Source organism: Pteropus medius, unplaced genomic scaffold (genome assembly GCF_902729225.1).
Source record: "Pteropus medius unplaced genomic scaffold, Ma_sr-lr_union100, whole genome shotgun sequence".
Classification (NCBI taxonomy): domain Eukaryota; kingdom Metazoa; phylum Chordata; class Mammalia; order Chiroptera; family Pteropodidae; genus Pteropus; species Pteropus medius.
Window position 1 is genome coordinate 10,408,258 of NW_024349225.1, and position 16,625 is coordinate 10,424,882.

At 39.8% G+C, this 16,625-nt stretch overlaps 1 protein-coding gene across 6 annotated transcripts in view; it reads left to right on the plus strand.

Annotated features, from left to right (window-relative positions):
• The first annotated feature begins 6,856 nt into the window (after positions 1-6,856).
• COP1 (COP1 E3 ubiquitin ligase) overlaps positions 6,857-16,625 on the plus strand; it is a 105,690-nt gene continuing 95,921 nt past the window's right edge. For 3 of the 6 annotated variants that reach the window (XM_039881414.1, XM_039881419.1, XM_039881417.1), the window contains exon 1: positions 6,966-7,577. In XM_039881414.1, coding sequence (XP_039737348.1) covers positions 7,159-7,577 — 419 coding nt within the window. In that variant the 5' untranslated portion in view covers positions 6,966-7,158. Of the gene's footprint in view, positions 7,578-16,625 lie in introns of all 6 variants that reach the window. The other 3 variants (XM_039881413.1, XM_039881418.1, XM_039881415.1) reach the window with 3 other exon arrangements.

Sequence of the window (16,625 nt, forward strand, 5' to 3'; positions counted from 1 at the left end):
GGAAAGAACACTAGGCAAGGACGTGGTCTTAGCTGGAGACTAATTTCAATCCTCCAGGGAGCCCACAAGCACCAACTACACTGCAAAGTCGGCCCCAAAGAGGCTGGATTTTTACTTACCCTTCTCTTCTGTCGGTCATTAGCTGTTGGCTGCCAGGGTGAGGAGGGCGGGGTGGGGGTGGAAGGGTAGGAGCAGGTTGGGACAATAGCAGTCCTCCAGAGAAAGTAGCTGTAATCATTAGCAACCAACACTCAGAAGCTGGGTACCCTGGCCAGGTGAAAGAAATGTGGGTTGGGCACCATCAGTATCTACTACAAGTGGTAAGCATTTCAATGAAATATTTATGAAATATTTTGAAAATATTTTTGAAATATTTATGAAATATTTTTATTTTGTCCTCACGTTTGATTATTTGACTAGTTTTAAAATTTTAGACTCAAAATCGTTTTCCCTCTGAATTTTGAAGGCATTTTTTTCTATTAGCATTTAGTTGCTTATTATAATACATCTGTTTTAGTCAGTTCAGGCTGCCATAACAAATTTCCGTAGACTGGGAGACTTAAATAACATTTATTTATCCAGTTCCGGGGGGGAAGGGGGGTTGGGAAGTCCAAGATCAAGGTGCTGACAGACTTGGTGTTTGGTGAGAGCCCATTTCCTGTTTCTCTACAGACCATCCAAAGGGATCATTATCTTATTAAGTGGTTCTTCATAAGAAGCAAATTCTTATCCCTGTGGCTAGGCCCAGAAGTACTTCACATCACCTAATCAACCAACCTGTATCCATTGGAGCAATAACTATTTCATACTGCACATGGGAGGCAGATTAAAGCCTCACCAACGGTGCCCTAATCCCTGGAACCAGTCAATATGTTAATGTTACAAGGCAAAAGAGGTTTTGCAGATGGAATTTGCCGACTTTAAAATAGGGAGATTATTTGGGTGGGTCCAATGTAATCACATAGGCCTTAAAAGGTGGAGGAGGAGGGCAGAAGTCAGAGATGTGGTATGAGAAGGACTTGACCCACTGTTGCTGGCAATGGAGGAAGGGGCCACGAGCCAAGGAATGCAGTGGCCTCTAGAAGCAAAGAGCCCTGAGGAGACAGTCAGCAAGGAAATAGGAGCATCAGACCTAGGACCACACGGGATTCAATCGTGCCAAGGATCTGAATGAGTCTGGAGGCAGATCATCTGTCCACCAGAGCCTGCAGAGAGTGAAGTAGAATCGCTGACAACTTACTTTGTCCTATGAGACTCAGGCAGGGAAAAAGGGAGCTTAAATTCTGTTGTTTTAAGCCGCCCGATTTGTGTTAAGTTGTTATGGCAGCAACAGAAAAGTAATACACTGCTATGGGCATTGCAGTGGATAACAGCAATACTGAATTAGATTTGCAGTATGGAATTCAGCTTGTAATTTCTTCAGAGGTATTATCAAAAGTGGTTAACATCTTGGTACAAACCAAACGTTGGAGAGTGATGTCATATACAGCAAAGGAAGGAAGAATGAAGATTGGTGTATGATACTTGATTTTTGTTTGTGACTTTGGTTTAATTGACTCAAACCAAAATATGCTCTGGTATCAGCCGAACCATGGTCAAACAGGTGACCCAGATTCAGCGACCCTCGGTTGTTGAACACAGGTGAGATATCAGGATTTGACCAGCAGCTTTACTGCTTTGACCTAATTTTTCCAAACTGAAGATAAGATAGTACCGGTTTCAATTATCTCATAATAAATTGACAAGTACAAATACAGTTGGTGAACTGGTTTAATGGTACATGCCCCAGGCTCTGTGTGGGAGGACTCCATAGGGTAAGAAAAGAAATACCTGCTATATCTGAGCAAAGCAAATTTAGAATATAAGAATTACCATACAGATTCAGAGAGTAAGAGGAAACACTGTCAGAAGGAACGCTTCTTTTACTTGACATCACCTTCAAAGGTTAAGAATAGGCTCCCAAACTAACTTCTCTTCCAACCTGATATAAATCTAATCGTAATTATCATATCCAAATACTATTCATCCTTCTCTAGGTTGTTTACTCAAGTCTACAACTTAGTGCTACTTTAGCATTCCCAGTTGCTTACAGAATTCAATGAGTGATGGGAGCAGGTATTGGGCGTGATATCATAGTATGATTTGCCAGCAAATACATCTGAATAGTCAGGGTACAAGGCAGAAAGAAATATCACTCATAATCTAGGAAGGAGACTTGATGCAAGTTACAGTGGACAATGTACTATTTTTGTTTTTGTTTTTATACCTACAGCACCTGGTCTTCCTAGGTGGTCTCCCATCCAAGTACTAACCAGTCTCGACCCTCTTAGCTTTCAAGAGCTTCCAAGATCAGACTCGGGATCGGGCTTGTTCAGGGTAGCATGGCCATAGACACAATGTATTGTTTTAAACATTTCTTGATTCTAGCTGTACCTACTTTCCCAGATCACTTTCTTATGCCACGTCACGTGTATGGGTGGTTAAATCCATAGAGCAAAAGATACAATATTATCTGCTTCAGTTTCAATGAGTTTTTTTTCTTCCACCCTTTACTATTACTTCATCTCAACCTCATGTTGACACCAATTGTTCTGTTTTTGCAGAATTCATTAGACCTCATTTTGTTTTGGCTTATGATCTTCAAGTGGATCTAAACCTACCCACGCATTCATAAAACACATATACATTTAACATATGAGTAAATGTTTTTCTAGTCAATATTGGTTTTTCCCAATCTTTTGTTTTCCTTTTAAAGCTGTCTAACCCTATTCAGTAACTTGCATTCATATACACACAACTCCATCTCTAATCCTCATCCTTAACAATACTTCTCATTGGCCTAGGTCATATTTTATAACTACCTTGACTAAAATTGCTAGCGGTAGCTTGCAAAAGAAGTGCTTTCATGAAGGAAATTAACTTTTTTAAGTACGATGACCAACTTACCAAAGTATTAGTGCCTTCTCTATAAAATGCTTACAATTTTATATAGGATGACTGGTAGAGGAATAAAAGCTAATGATACAATTCTAACAGTGTAAACCATGTGATAGACATTTTTAGAAAAGAGATTGTCCTCAAATCGTAACTCTAAGAAATTACAGTTCTACATAGGTAAGTATCTACCTTGGGTTTTAATGTGTAAGTTGAAGCTTTTCATTTTACCAGTAGATTATGGATAATTTTCTACTAGATGCATTATTATACTATCGGGTTACATAAACTTTTCTATTTCTTATCCATTCACAGACAGAAAAAAATTTTCTTTTTCTTCTCAATTTAGCTTTTCAATACCATGTTTATTTCACACCCATTCTTTTTGTTTGTTTGTTTTAAAGGGCAAACACATTAAACTTAAAAAAAAAAACTGAACAAGAAGCTATTATTTACTCAGAGATTTGATTAGACAGCAAACAGGGCTAACAGGTAGCAAACCCTTAAGGTGAGTCAGGCAAATACAGCATTTTTAGGGAGGATCCTTTTGTGAGATTGTAGCAAAGGGCAGGGCTAGCTGGAGATGAAAACCAGCAGCCTTATCTCCCTAAAATATTATATGTGGATAAGACACCTTAGAAATATGTCTGGAAAGTTAAATCTCTTGGGCGTTCCATTCCATCTTAATTCCATTAGATTTTATTTCAGTAAATGTGTTTTTGTGACTTTGAATTTTGTCTTGTCATGTTTGTCATTCACAGAATTAATGCATTTACCACCACGACGGAATTATTTTAATTACTAGGGCTGTTTTTATTTTATACTTACTTTCACTTTTCATTAACACTTTCTCTTCTCCTCTTCGCTACTTCTCCTGAGTCCTGACTTCCTTTTTGTCTGTTTGTGAGTTTTGCCACGTTTCCTCTTTTCTGCTTCCCCAGAAGACCTTGCCAATAGAAACTAATAAGGACTGCGTACTTTCAGAATAATTTTATAGTTTTATCTGTATGAAAGAGAAATACCATTGTATCCCATCCTCTCAGCTTCCTTTTGAAATTTAGATTTTATTGAAGATAGGTTCCCAAGTGGTAATGTTAAGCACTAATGATTTTTTCCTTGGAGACTTCTCAGCTGGGGTCATATCACTTTCTGTCCCCTGAATGAGCTACCCGGAAAGAAGAGGCTATTTTATCTCTCTCTCTTACATTACTTACAATATCAATCACAATATCAAACAGTCACCTGCATCAGATTCACCTTGGTTCTGGTAAGAATGCATATTCACAGGCCCTAGCTCAGGCCTGGAGAGTCAGAATCTCTGGAGGTAGAGCTCAGGAACCTGCAGTTTTATTTCATGTGCTTAACTTTCTCCTACGCCTTAGCCTGAATTTTCAATCAGTCTTTATACGCTTATTTGAATGTAAGTAAGCACTCACGCAATACACCCAATACTAAACCATCCACTGGCCATCTCCGATTCTGTCGCCATGCTGTTATCCCTGGAGTCATCTTTGTAGTCACTCCTCCTTGTTGTGTTCCATCAGTTAGTTACTTAATCAATTTGTTGACCTATATACCAAGCACTGGGAAAGACAGTGATGAATAAGACAGATTCTTTTAGAGAGTAACTTACTCCTATAGATGCTTTTGTGTTTTTCTCGGAACATTCCCTTACTTTCCTCGTCAGCACCCTAATCTAGAATCTCATTACTTATGTTTGCTTTGGACTGCTATAATTTTTTTCTAATTAGTCTCTTTACTTCTAATCTCCCACCTATTTTAAAATATTAATCTGCTGAAAACAATCTTCAAAACACCTTGAATGTATCTTACTGCAACTTAATGCTTTCACTGTTTCCAATTGCTTATAGGCTGTTTCCCAAAGTGGATTCAAGACTCTTTATAATCTAGCCTCTAAAATATTTTTTCCTGAATAAACCTTTTGCCCCTATCAACTCGATTGAAGTATTTTCACTTATTTTCTGGGCTCATGACCTTAATTTTACTTTCTGATTGACCGAGCCATACTTTTCTCTCTTAAGACCCAACATTTTCCCCAACAGCACCTGTCTTTCCTCAGCAACTCTCCATTTTACTCATTGAGCATTTTGCATGTGCTCCTTGGTAACACTATTTTTTGATGTACTTTTCTAATTCAATTATTTCACAAACTTCCTGAAAGTAGGAGCAATGTTTATATACTTCTTCATCTCTTCCTTGCCTAGGGCATGCCTATGGGTAGTAAATGTTTGCTAAATATTCATCAATTTCTTTAGTCATTTATTTATGAATTCTTTCATCAAAAAATTATTGAATGCCAATTGAGAACCAATATGGTCTTGTCTTTCATGGAGCTTACATTTAGTTGAAAAGGCAGACTTTAAGCAAATAATTAAAAAATGAGATCGATTGCTTCATTGTTAGTCAAGAACTATTTGATGAGCACCTATCATAGGCCGGGTGTTGTGTTACATGCTGGGAATGGCTGAAGCTGATAGGCTGGTGGAGGAGGATCATATATAAACCACTAAAATAAGTGCAAAATATTCTAGGAGCACAAACGAGGACGCAACTATCTCTGCCAACAAGTCAATAAGGCTTTGTGAAGTCGAGTTTTGAAAATGAATTTAAACACAGGGCTAGATATTGCAATGTTCATACGAGGAGGGTGGTTCTTGTAAATCTGATAAACTCATTCCTGTATTATTATTCTGGGAAGAAACGTAAGCTGGGAACACGAGGGTGAGCATCTTGAGGAGCCGAGGAGAGTAGTGGATGGCAACCTTATGAAGCTTCACTGTCCAGGCGAATGGCTGTCTTGTTGCTGGGCCTTCATGTAGGCCCCTCCCTGGTCCTGGCCCCTCAGCACGGATAGATATTCCTAGGGAAAGGCCCTAGTTGTTCCTACAGTCTTCAAAACTTGGGAAAATTAAGTCTGGTATCTTTCCCTGTAAGAATCATAGAATGATAGAGATACATAAGATAGCGAAAATTACGTAGTTCAGTTGTTTCTAATTTACATCCCCAAGAAGCTTAGGGAGTCAACAGGACAAATGAAAATCTGTAATCGATTTTTAATATTCCAAAAAGCCTACAAGAAATTGCACATTTTCTGGTGGTACTGTGTCGGATTTCTTTGTTGTGTGCGAGAATTATATCAGATCCACATTAAACCTGAAGTTCGGACTCAGCTGTTCTGATTAGTATAATTTTGTTTTCTCATTGTTATGCTTCATTTGGCAGATAACTTTTCCAAATACAAGCGTGAGATCATGATCGAACCCATAAAATTGGTTAACATTTGCTACAACGTTATCCACTTACAAAGGACTGTTGACTGACTTCATCCTAATTTATTCCTTAGGATACTGTGGAGTGGCTTCACAGCAGCAGAGCCCGCAGTCCCCGACTCCCGCTCGGTGCAGTGCTCTTTTCCCCTGCCTGGAGCTTCTAGGTTCTTTCCGTGTGTCCCAGTGTACAGAGCCTTCGATCCCCGATTCGGAAGCACCTGCCGTGCCCTCGCACTGGTTTTCGCGGTCCGCCTCTCAGCGGACAGCGACCGCTACCTGCGCGCATTCGGGTCGCCGGCTCCCCGCACGCATGCGCGGTCCGGCGGCTCCTCGCGGCCAGAAGCGGGGACCCTGGGTAACCCAGGGCGCGCGTGCGCAGTGTCCTTCGAAGCGCTCCCTCCGATCACTGCGCCGCCCCGACCATTCATTCGGCTCTCTGCAGCCTTGTCGCCCATTGAGACGGCTTTGCCTCCACGGGGCAGAACGTCGGGCACGAAAGCAGCTCTCGCGGAGGGGTGCTGGGTCCGGGAGGCCGCCGCGGCCGTCGGGGGCGCGCCGTGCGCGTCTGAGCGCCGCCCGGGCCGCGGCCGGAGTCGGAGCCGCGCCGCTCCCGCCCCTTCCGCCGCTCGCGCACGCGCTCGGCCGGCCCTCGGCGCGCCCGGGTTGGCTGCGGCAGGGGCCGCGGCGGCGGCGGCGACGGCGGCGGCGGCCTCCAGGGCGGCGGTGGTTTCCAGGCTGCTTTATTAGTTTCCTCCGCCCCCTCCCGTCGGACGCGGTGGTGTGGGCGCCTTAAAAACATCAACTTTATTGTTCCTCGGCCCCGCCTCCGGCGCGGCGCGGGGCCTCAGCATGCACTGAGGCGGAGGGCCGCGCGGGCGGCGGAGGGTCGCGGGCCCTCTCCTCCGAGCGCCCGGCCGGAGGGGGGGGAGTCACGATGTCGGGGAGCCGCCAGGCCGGGTCGGGCTCCGCCGGGACCAGCCCCGGCTCCTCGGCGGCCTCCTCGGTGACTTCCGCCTCCTCGTCCTTATCCTCTTCTCCGTCGCCCCCTTCCGTGGCGGCGTCGGCGGCGGCGCTGGTGTCCGGCGGGGCGGCCCAGGCCGTGGGCTCCGGCGGCGTCGGGGGCGCGGTGCGGCCTGTGTTGGTGGCGGCCGCTGTGTCCGGCAGCGGCGGCGGGAGTGGCGGCGCCGTGGTGTCCGCGGGCCTGTCCCGGCTCAGCTGCGCGGCCAGGCCCAGCGCCGGCGCAGGAGGGAGCAGCTCCGGCCTCGGCAGCGGCAGCAGGAAGCGACCTCTGCTCGCCCCTCTGTGCAACGGGCTCATCAACTCCTACGAGGACAAAAGCAACGACTTCGTATGGTAGGTTCGCAGTTTCTGTCCGTCGGGCCGATGGGTCCGGCGTGCGGTGGGCTGTTCGCTGCTGTGGCCGTGTCTGCAGAGGGGTTCGAGCTGGGAGTTAGGAGGGTGACCTAGGGGAATGTTGGAGGCCCGAGGCAGAGTGGGGGTACTAACGAGGTAAGTGCTGGTGGAGGGAGTTTCGGGAATGAGAAGAGTCGGGGGCGGGATGGAAAGTCATAATAAATGGTTATGCATGAAAGGAGAAAGTTGGGCGAGGAGGTTGGGCCTTGAATTTTCTGGCCGTCTGGTGAATTAGGTCTCCCGTCAGTCCGATTGCTTGTTGAAGTGAATTAAACTTGTAAAGGGAAAGGGGTTAAGCTTCCTGGGATGATGAAGGATGGAGTTGTCGGCCAGAATGTGCTTGTTGAAAGCGTGGTAGATGGTGCTCTAAACACGGGCATGGATGTTCAAAGGAGTAGTATTGCATGTCAGTATCCGTTTTGCGTGTGTATGATGACTGTCTCCTCTGCATCAAAGGGTAGGCTACTTTTAAATCTGCCGTTGAGGCTACTGTGGTCAGGAAAGTCTGTTCACAAAAAATTTCACTTCTCAACTGAATGTCTTGAAAGAGGGAACCACAGTCATTAAACATCATTCACGTGTCAGATGTAGCTACACTTGTATAACGCATTAGGGTATACTGGAGCTTCTTATTTGAGAAACGCTAGGTATTCGATATTTTGTCATTCTGGTTGGCATCTTGAATGATACACACTAGTATTCATTTATGATATTTGACATAGAGGGTTAGCCTTACGAAGTGAAAGACGGAGTCGATTGTCTCTTTGAGAGTGTTTCGGAATTTTCATTGGATTTTGTATCCAAAACCCAATCCAAATGGTGCAGTTGTGAAAAAGGAATTGCTTTGAGCTGAGTGAGAACTGGTAGGATTTTGTGCCTTTTTCTGGAGGAAATCGTATGTAGATTTAGAATATTAGTGACGTAAGAAGTTGGCTTGCACTGTCATTATAGGGGAAGTTGATTCACTTCGAGGTCGAAGTTGGTGCCATTATAGTTGAGCCCTGAACAACACGGATTTGAACTGTGTAGGTTCATCTATACGTGGATTTTTTTTTTTTTTCAATGAATACAGTTGGCTTTCGTGTCCACGGTTTCCAGTCTGTGGATTCAACCAACCGCGGATTAAAACCAGTATTTTCTCATTCCCAGTCTTGGATAGAAAATACTGTTTAACATCTGTGATTGGTTGAATCTACCATGCAAAAGGCTAACTGTAGAGTCAGAAGTTAAAAGTAGATTTTCAACTGTGTGGTGGTGGGGGCCCCTACCCTTGTCTTGTTCGGAGGTCAACTGTAAATGTAATAGAAAGTTATTGATAAGACTTACAGTTTATAGTTCTTGTATTAATGTCTATCCATATTTTTGCTTTTGGCTTAAATTATTCTGGATTCAGAATTCATTCATTTTTCATTGAAACTAGGCTATAATTGTGATTGTTATTTGTAAAGAATTTAAGCAGCTTATGGTTGAGTCTAAGGTGTTTGTGCTCAACTCAGTAGAGAGTGCCATATGATAAAGTAGAAACTAATGAAACAAAGTGAGAGTTTGCAGGATTCAATTATCCTTTTAGCCACCATTTCCATTTCAGTTTTCACTAGGTTAAAAGAAAATATGCCAACATCCATATCGGTAAACTAAGATAATGTAAAAGATGTGGAAAATAGGGAATCATGAATTCAGCAAATACTTATTTGTGCTCACTGTCTGCCAGGCACCATACTAGTTTCATTGTGCTTACTGTTGGCCATTGTATAGGGACTTGTATGAGGATAGAGGAGTATAAGCAGCTGGCACTAATTTTTTTTTTTTTTTAGGGGTAAGGTTATTTAAATTTTTATTAGTCTGACACCTAATTTTTAAAAGTTTCAATTTAGTCTCTGAGTCCAAACCATGTTCATTAGAATATTGTCTTTAATATGCTAATATGTAAGTGTCTATTGAGAGTCTTTAGTTAATTTTGAATATTTCACTTTAAGAATCTCGTTAGTCCATTATTTCTTTTTCTGGTTGAATATTCAGAAGAATTCATCAATGGGAATCAATTTTCCCGATTCTCAAGCTAGGTTTGATTTGGCCAAGCTTTTGGAGTAGGGATGTATGGATTAGGCAAGGTTCAAGGAATCTTACTCCTTTCTAAATGGCTCTGGATGGTTGGTCTTGCATGCTTCAAGGATAAACCGAACCAATCCAAATTACTCTATGCTTTGACATCTAAATGAGGCTGAAGTTTGAATAATGATGATAATTCCTATTCATTAAATTTTAAAGATGTTTATATTCACAAGTTATTTTATCCTTAGAGCAATTTCGTGAAGTGATGTAGAACTTCCATTTTTAATATAATACTAATGGGGGGGGAATAATATAATTTAATTATATTCCAATTGAGGTAGAAATAAGTAACTTTGTTTCAGATTGGACAGTTAAGGGGCAAAATGAGAACTCAGATCTCCCAAATTCTTAATTCAGTGCTTTCTTTTTATGGAATTAGAAAACTCCAGATCCATAAGTTTGAATACATGTGTTTAGCCTAGTGGTTTTTAAATGTGTTAGATTGGAGGGAAACAGCTGTCCCACAATCACATGAGAAATGTTTCTATCCCTAACCACGCCCTCCCCCTGCCTGTCTGTCAGCTCACGTCCTGAGAGGACATATCAGAATTGGAGGCTGGAGTGGGCAGTGTAGTTTGCAAAAGCTCCTCTGGTGATAATGACATGCCCTCTTCTCCTTGAGAACAGTTGATTAAAGTCAAATGTTTCATTAAAATAGCACATATTGGCTTGTCTTATATCATATTTGAGAATAAGTTTATATTTCACTGAAGAATTGATGAGTATTTTAGGGATTTATTAAAATTATATAAAAGTTAAAGTTTTCGCTTTAATTTTTCTTTCATACAGAGGATTGAAAGTATTATCAAACTATAGGGAATTGCTAACAGTGATTTATAGAGGGAGATTCTGTAGCACAGAAGAGAGTAGTGTTTAGCTTGAAGTTGGAAAAATCTTTGACATTCAAAGGAAGTCTTTGGTACTTTAATTTTTCAAAATTTTTATACATGATCCATTTAACTAAACTGAGTCTAGCCTGTATTTGGAAGATGACTTTTTATTCTTTCACTACTGCCTCTGCCTCAGTTTTTCTAGCTACCTGAAATGATCTCTTCTACCTCTGCAAGTCCCAGTTATTCTCTAAGCTGCAGCAGAAACAAGTATTTTCAAGTAGATAGCAAGCTACTTGTGGGAATGGTAACCCTAATTATCTAAAAAGTAGGTAGGATTTACATTAAATAGATCTACCATTTATTAAATATGTGACTCCCTCTCTGTTTCAAACTATTAATAATACTCTATGCTGAAGAAGCTCACAGTTTAATGCAAAGAAAGACTTTTTAATCACATAATTGTACTATCATATCCTGGCATCATTGCTTCGCTTACACGCTAAATACTCTTCTGAAGTCAGGTATTTTCTCACTACATAGCACGTGAGGCAGCCATTACCCATTAATCACATTTAGCACTACAGATGAAACCTGTTGACCATTATTGCTACTATAACTATGTTTTTAAACTATTAAAAAGTGAAGTAAAATAGGACATATCATAGAGCCTGCCATGATAACAGAAAAGTTTGATGAAACTTTTGGTTACATATTTATGTACAATGTAATATGTCTTACTTGGTATCAAGGTGAAAAAAATTTTGAAAGTCAGTGAGTTATGGGATATAATTCCCCTGTGGTAGGAAAGTGACTATTAGTATTACCTTTGGGAATTCATCCTCTCTTCCTAGTCTGTGTGGTTTGGGGTGGGTGCTCTACCTCAAATTCAGAGTGGGAACACATGATCCCCGGCCCAAGTAATCTAGTGCATTGGAATCCTCTGGCCTCAGTATTTGTTCAAGGATGGGCATTTAGCTCAGAGATAATGAGGCAAAATGGGTTTAGTAAAAATCACAGATAACTGTTTTGAGGCCTCTTTTATAGATACTTGAAACTCAGTTATCATAAATGCCAGTTACACTCCATAAAGTGAAGGTTGAATGTGCTATGCTAACAAATGGTTCAGTACACTATTTATAATAATAATACGTGCTCCAGTATAAGCTGTTGTTATTTTTGCTGGGCACTTTTCTAAGTGTTTAACGTTACTTATTCAATCATTGCAACAACTGTTTGGTACAGATAGGTTTATAATTCCCATTTAGTAGATGAGGAAATGTAAGTCAGAGAAGTTATGTAACTCGTTTCAGTTCATACGGTTAATAATAGTGGTATCAGTGTTTATATCCAGGCATTATGGCTTAGAGCTCAAGTTTTTAACCATTATCTTATCTTTTAAATCATTTTGCATTTCTACCAACAATACTGTATCAGAGGTCCAGTTCCGCATCCTTGCACACTTGATGTTTTCTGTCTTTTAAATTTTAGTCATTTTGGTGATTATGTAGTGTAGTATCTGATTGACATAATTTGTGTTACCTTAATGATTGATGATGTTGAGCATATTTCTGTGTGCTTATTTTTTATTTGCATATCTTTGATAAAGTGTCTGTTCAAATTTTTTGCCCCCTTTTCTCCTAAGTTGTTTATCTTGAGTTGTGTTTTTCATAAATACCAGATAAAAATCTTTTCTCAGTCCTATGTATTGTGATATTTTCTCCCAATCCATTGCTGCTTTTAATTTTCTTAAGAGTGCCTTTTGAAGTGCAAAAGTTTTAAATTTTAAGTCCATTTTATCAGTTGTTTCTTTTATGGCTTTTGGCTTTTGTGTCCTTTCTCAGAAATTGTTGTCTAACATGATGATTTCTTATTTCAAACGTGGGTTATTTAGAAATACGCTGTTTAATTTTAAGTTTATTGAGACTTGTTTCATGGTCACTATAAGCTTTATCTAGTTTAATGTTCCATATGCACTTGAAAAAAAAGAGTATTCTGCTGTATCTAGGCCAGTGTATTGTAAAAATGTCGAATAGTCAAGTTGGTTGATGTTGTTGTTTAAATTCGCTGGACTCCAGTTGATTTTCTGTACTTGTTCCGTCAGTTACTTACTGAAAGAGGAGTGTTAAAATCTTTTAACTATTCCAACTATAATTGTGGATTTGGCTATGTCTTTTAATTCTGTCAGCTTTTGCTTTATGTATTTTGAAGCTTTGTTAGTAGAGTACATACATTTAGAGTTGATGAATTGATCCCCTTATTTTGAAAAGTCCCTTTTTGTTCCCTGAAATCTGTTTAGTCTGATGTTAACACAGTCGTCCCTCCTTATCCACTTGATCTTAGCCAAAAGGCTGAGAAGCGATAGTCCTCCCTTATCCACTGGAGTTATGTTCCAAGACCCCCAGTGGATGCCTGAAACCACGGATAGTACAGAATCCTATATATACTGTGTTTTTTTTCCTGTACATTCATACCAATAAGAAAGTTTAATTTATAATTTAGAAACAGTAAGAGATTACAACAATAACCAATAAACTAGGTCAATTGGAACAATATACTGTAATAAAAGTTATGTGAATGTGGTCTCTTTACGATAACCAATTTGATACCCAAGATGGCTTCTAAGCGTATACAATGTGGATACACCAAAGGGCTGATTCATGTGCCCTGTAAAACTGATGAATATTTTAGGGATTTATAGTTTTCACTTTAATGTTTCTTTCATAAAAAGGATCGAAAGTACGTATTATCACTTGGTTAATGTCTGTTGACCATGGAAATATCCTGTGTCTCTAGTGTTGTGGTTTTTTAAACAATTGCATTTTATTTTCTCTCTTCGTTTCCATGTTTTCTGCTGTGTTTTCAGGTATTGTATTTTTCAGTTCTACAGTTCCTTTTGGTTTTTTGTATGTCTTCCATTTTCCTGCTAATTATATGCATGTGTTCCTTTAAGTCATTAAGCATATTCGGAATATTTGTTTTAAAGTCCTTTTCTGTTAATTGGAGGTAGCTGTATTTCATGCAGATGTGTGAACATAACAAATGCCTGCTTCAAAACGAATATAGGTTTCAGCAGATTGGAAGAAAGTCTCTGAGACCATTGTGAATTACTGTTTTATTTCCTATGAACTAAATGTATGTGGGAGTGAGGGGTAGAGGAGATCCTGGGATGTGGTGAATTAGACATGCTTAGCAACATTCCTAAAGCTGGAGTCAGATGTAGTTTAGCTGGCTAAATGTAAACCTGACTTAAGATCCCAATACCAATGGCTTTTAGTTTTATTATATATTTTCTTAATAAATGCTACCTCACCAAAGTAATGGACAATATTGTGTGGAAAATATGGATATCAGTGAGTTAGTCAAAAAGTGATTCAGAAAAGTTAGACATTGAAGAATGCGAATTTGTAGGAAAACCCTAATTATATGTGTATTTTTTTTCTCACAAGAGTGGTATATGATAAAACTTGTTTTAGTCTAAAAGAACTTTTTAGGGAAGCATAAAATAAAATTCCTAATGGATAAGAAAGTATTACCATAGTTTAATCAAAAGAGTTGTTTCTTTTTTTAGTGGTATATAATGGTACATCTTATTATTGATGACATTCTTAGACCCTATTGAATAAGGGATTGTATTCCTCCCCACATTTCGTTTCTTATCCTCCTGAACTCTTTTGGTTTTCTATTCTTTTGTGATTTGTGTATGTTTTTGTATGTATCACTGTGAAATATACTTTTTTGCATGTTTATATGTATATAAATTGTATTGTGCCACATCTCATTTTCATTTCTATTTTTAACTTGACTAAACATCTAGCTATGTTGCTCCATGTACCTTTAGTTCATTCCTTATGACTGTTACATGTTTTTATAGTATGTATCCAAGCACATTTTACTTCTTCATTCTAGTAATTCTGATCATAAGGCTGCCTCTAATTCCCTGTCACAATAAGTATCTGGCTTGTTGCAAGTATCCTCATACATATTCTGTTGACAGATGTGGATGTTTTTCTTGGCTGCGCACAGAGCTACATTTATATATATAAATATATATATGTGCACATGTATATATACATTTACATATATACACACATTACTACACATACTCAGGGATGTGTAGATGTATATATCTATACTTATTTAAATACAATTTCAAGAGTGGGATTATTTGGGTGTGAGTGTATGAATACTCAATGCAAGTTGGTTGCTAGAATGTGTCTTGCATGAAGATTCTTGTTTCTCTGTAAGCTGGCTAACATACTTGGTTTTCCAATTTTCTAAGAATTTAATGGGGGATAAAGCATTATTTTATTGTTTTAATTTGTATTTTTTGATTACTAGTGAGTTGGAACATCTTTCCATATACTTAAAAGGCAGTGTGTTTTCCCCTTTTATGAATTAGGAATTCACATTCTTTTCCATTTTTTCCTGTTGGATTTTCTGCCTTGCATGTTGATTTACAGGAATTGCTTGTGTTATGGTGGTGAAGGGGTCAGGAACAGTCCCAGCAGGAGGTTTAATCCATTTGTGATTTCTTCCCCCTTTATGATGATGCCACTGTTAGGGGTCCGTAAATATTTTGGGGGTCTGTATAAAGTGTTGGGGGATTGTATAACATTTCAGATATCTGTACAGTGTTTGGCCTGGCTGCCAATTCATATACTGTCTATGCCAGTATTTGTGCTTAGGTCCTGCTAAGCTCATCCTCCTTGAATGCTATTGACTGGCAGAGTGGAATGGGTTCTAAATGGATTCTTTATAGTTTTTCTCAGAAGCTATTCTGGATACGTTCTTGCTCTTCAAAATTAGAAAGAGTTAGTTGTGTTAGGATCTCCTCTATATTTCTGTATTTCCTTTGATGTTTCATTCCTTTCTTGGAAGGGGGAATGGTAGGTCAGTTTTTATCTTCCTTTATTTTATTCTACTTCTGGTAGGAATTCTTTGAAGTTTTTAGCTTGGGTGGATACTACTCTTCCCAAGTTTCCATCACTGATACAGATTTTTCCATATTCTCTTTCCATGTATTCTGCCATTTATTGAATATTGTATACCAGCAGTTGTACTGAGCACTTACAGTTTGTTAATTAGCACAGTGACTCTATGATGTAAATATCATCCCAGATATACAGGTGAAAATAGCCAGATTAGAAAGAGCAAACTACTGGCCCGAAGTCAGACAGCTGTAGGTGGCATACCTGGGATTAATTTCAGTTGAACTGCATTTTGCTGGAAGTTTTGACATTCAGTGTGGTTAAAAGCTAGCTTGGGGGGGGCGGGCGGAGACTTTCTTCTCTCTAATTTACATGTTACTCAGAAGTCATTCCTTAAAAGCTGCTGTTTTCTAACAGATCCGATAGTAATTAGGTACTGCCTGAAACTCTGAGCATCAGTGCGACACATTCTACCACATGCATTGCAGTCCTCCTTTTCTTTTTTCCACTCAATTTTGTTGTAAACCAAAAGCTGCTCTAAAAAGAAATGAAATTCTTTAAAAAGGTGGTATTGATAGAAATAAATGTTGCATCTACTCTGGGTTTTGAGCCCTAAGATATCTGCATTGAGCACCCAGCAGGAACTGTGCCTATGACATAAAATCTCTTTCCCTGAGATCTGCTCTTGCACACACCGAGATCACAGAGCAGCCTGCACAGCTCACCCACATGCTCTCAAGAGGAACCCCCAGCCCTGCTCCCTTAACTCTGTCAAGCAGGAGCAAGGTGGACTCTGTCTCAAAAGAAAAAGTACCAAATCCCCACATTGAGGAGACTTTTCAGTCTAACAGTAAAACTGACAAGACCAGTGCAGTTTAAGCCAACACATTACACGTGGCCAAACTCCAAGACACGTGGTCAAACTTCGAGCTTGGGCAACATTGAGATTTTATAACTTTTTATAACCTCACATTCTAAGATAGTGTTTATGCCAAGGGAATTTTTCTTGAAGGAGTTGATGAACTTTCATTTACAGTTTAAGTGTCATGTATCATTAGTAAATATTGGATTTGTATATCAGTAACAGAAAACTCGATAAATACTTAAGCAAGTGA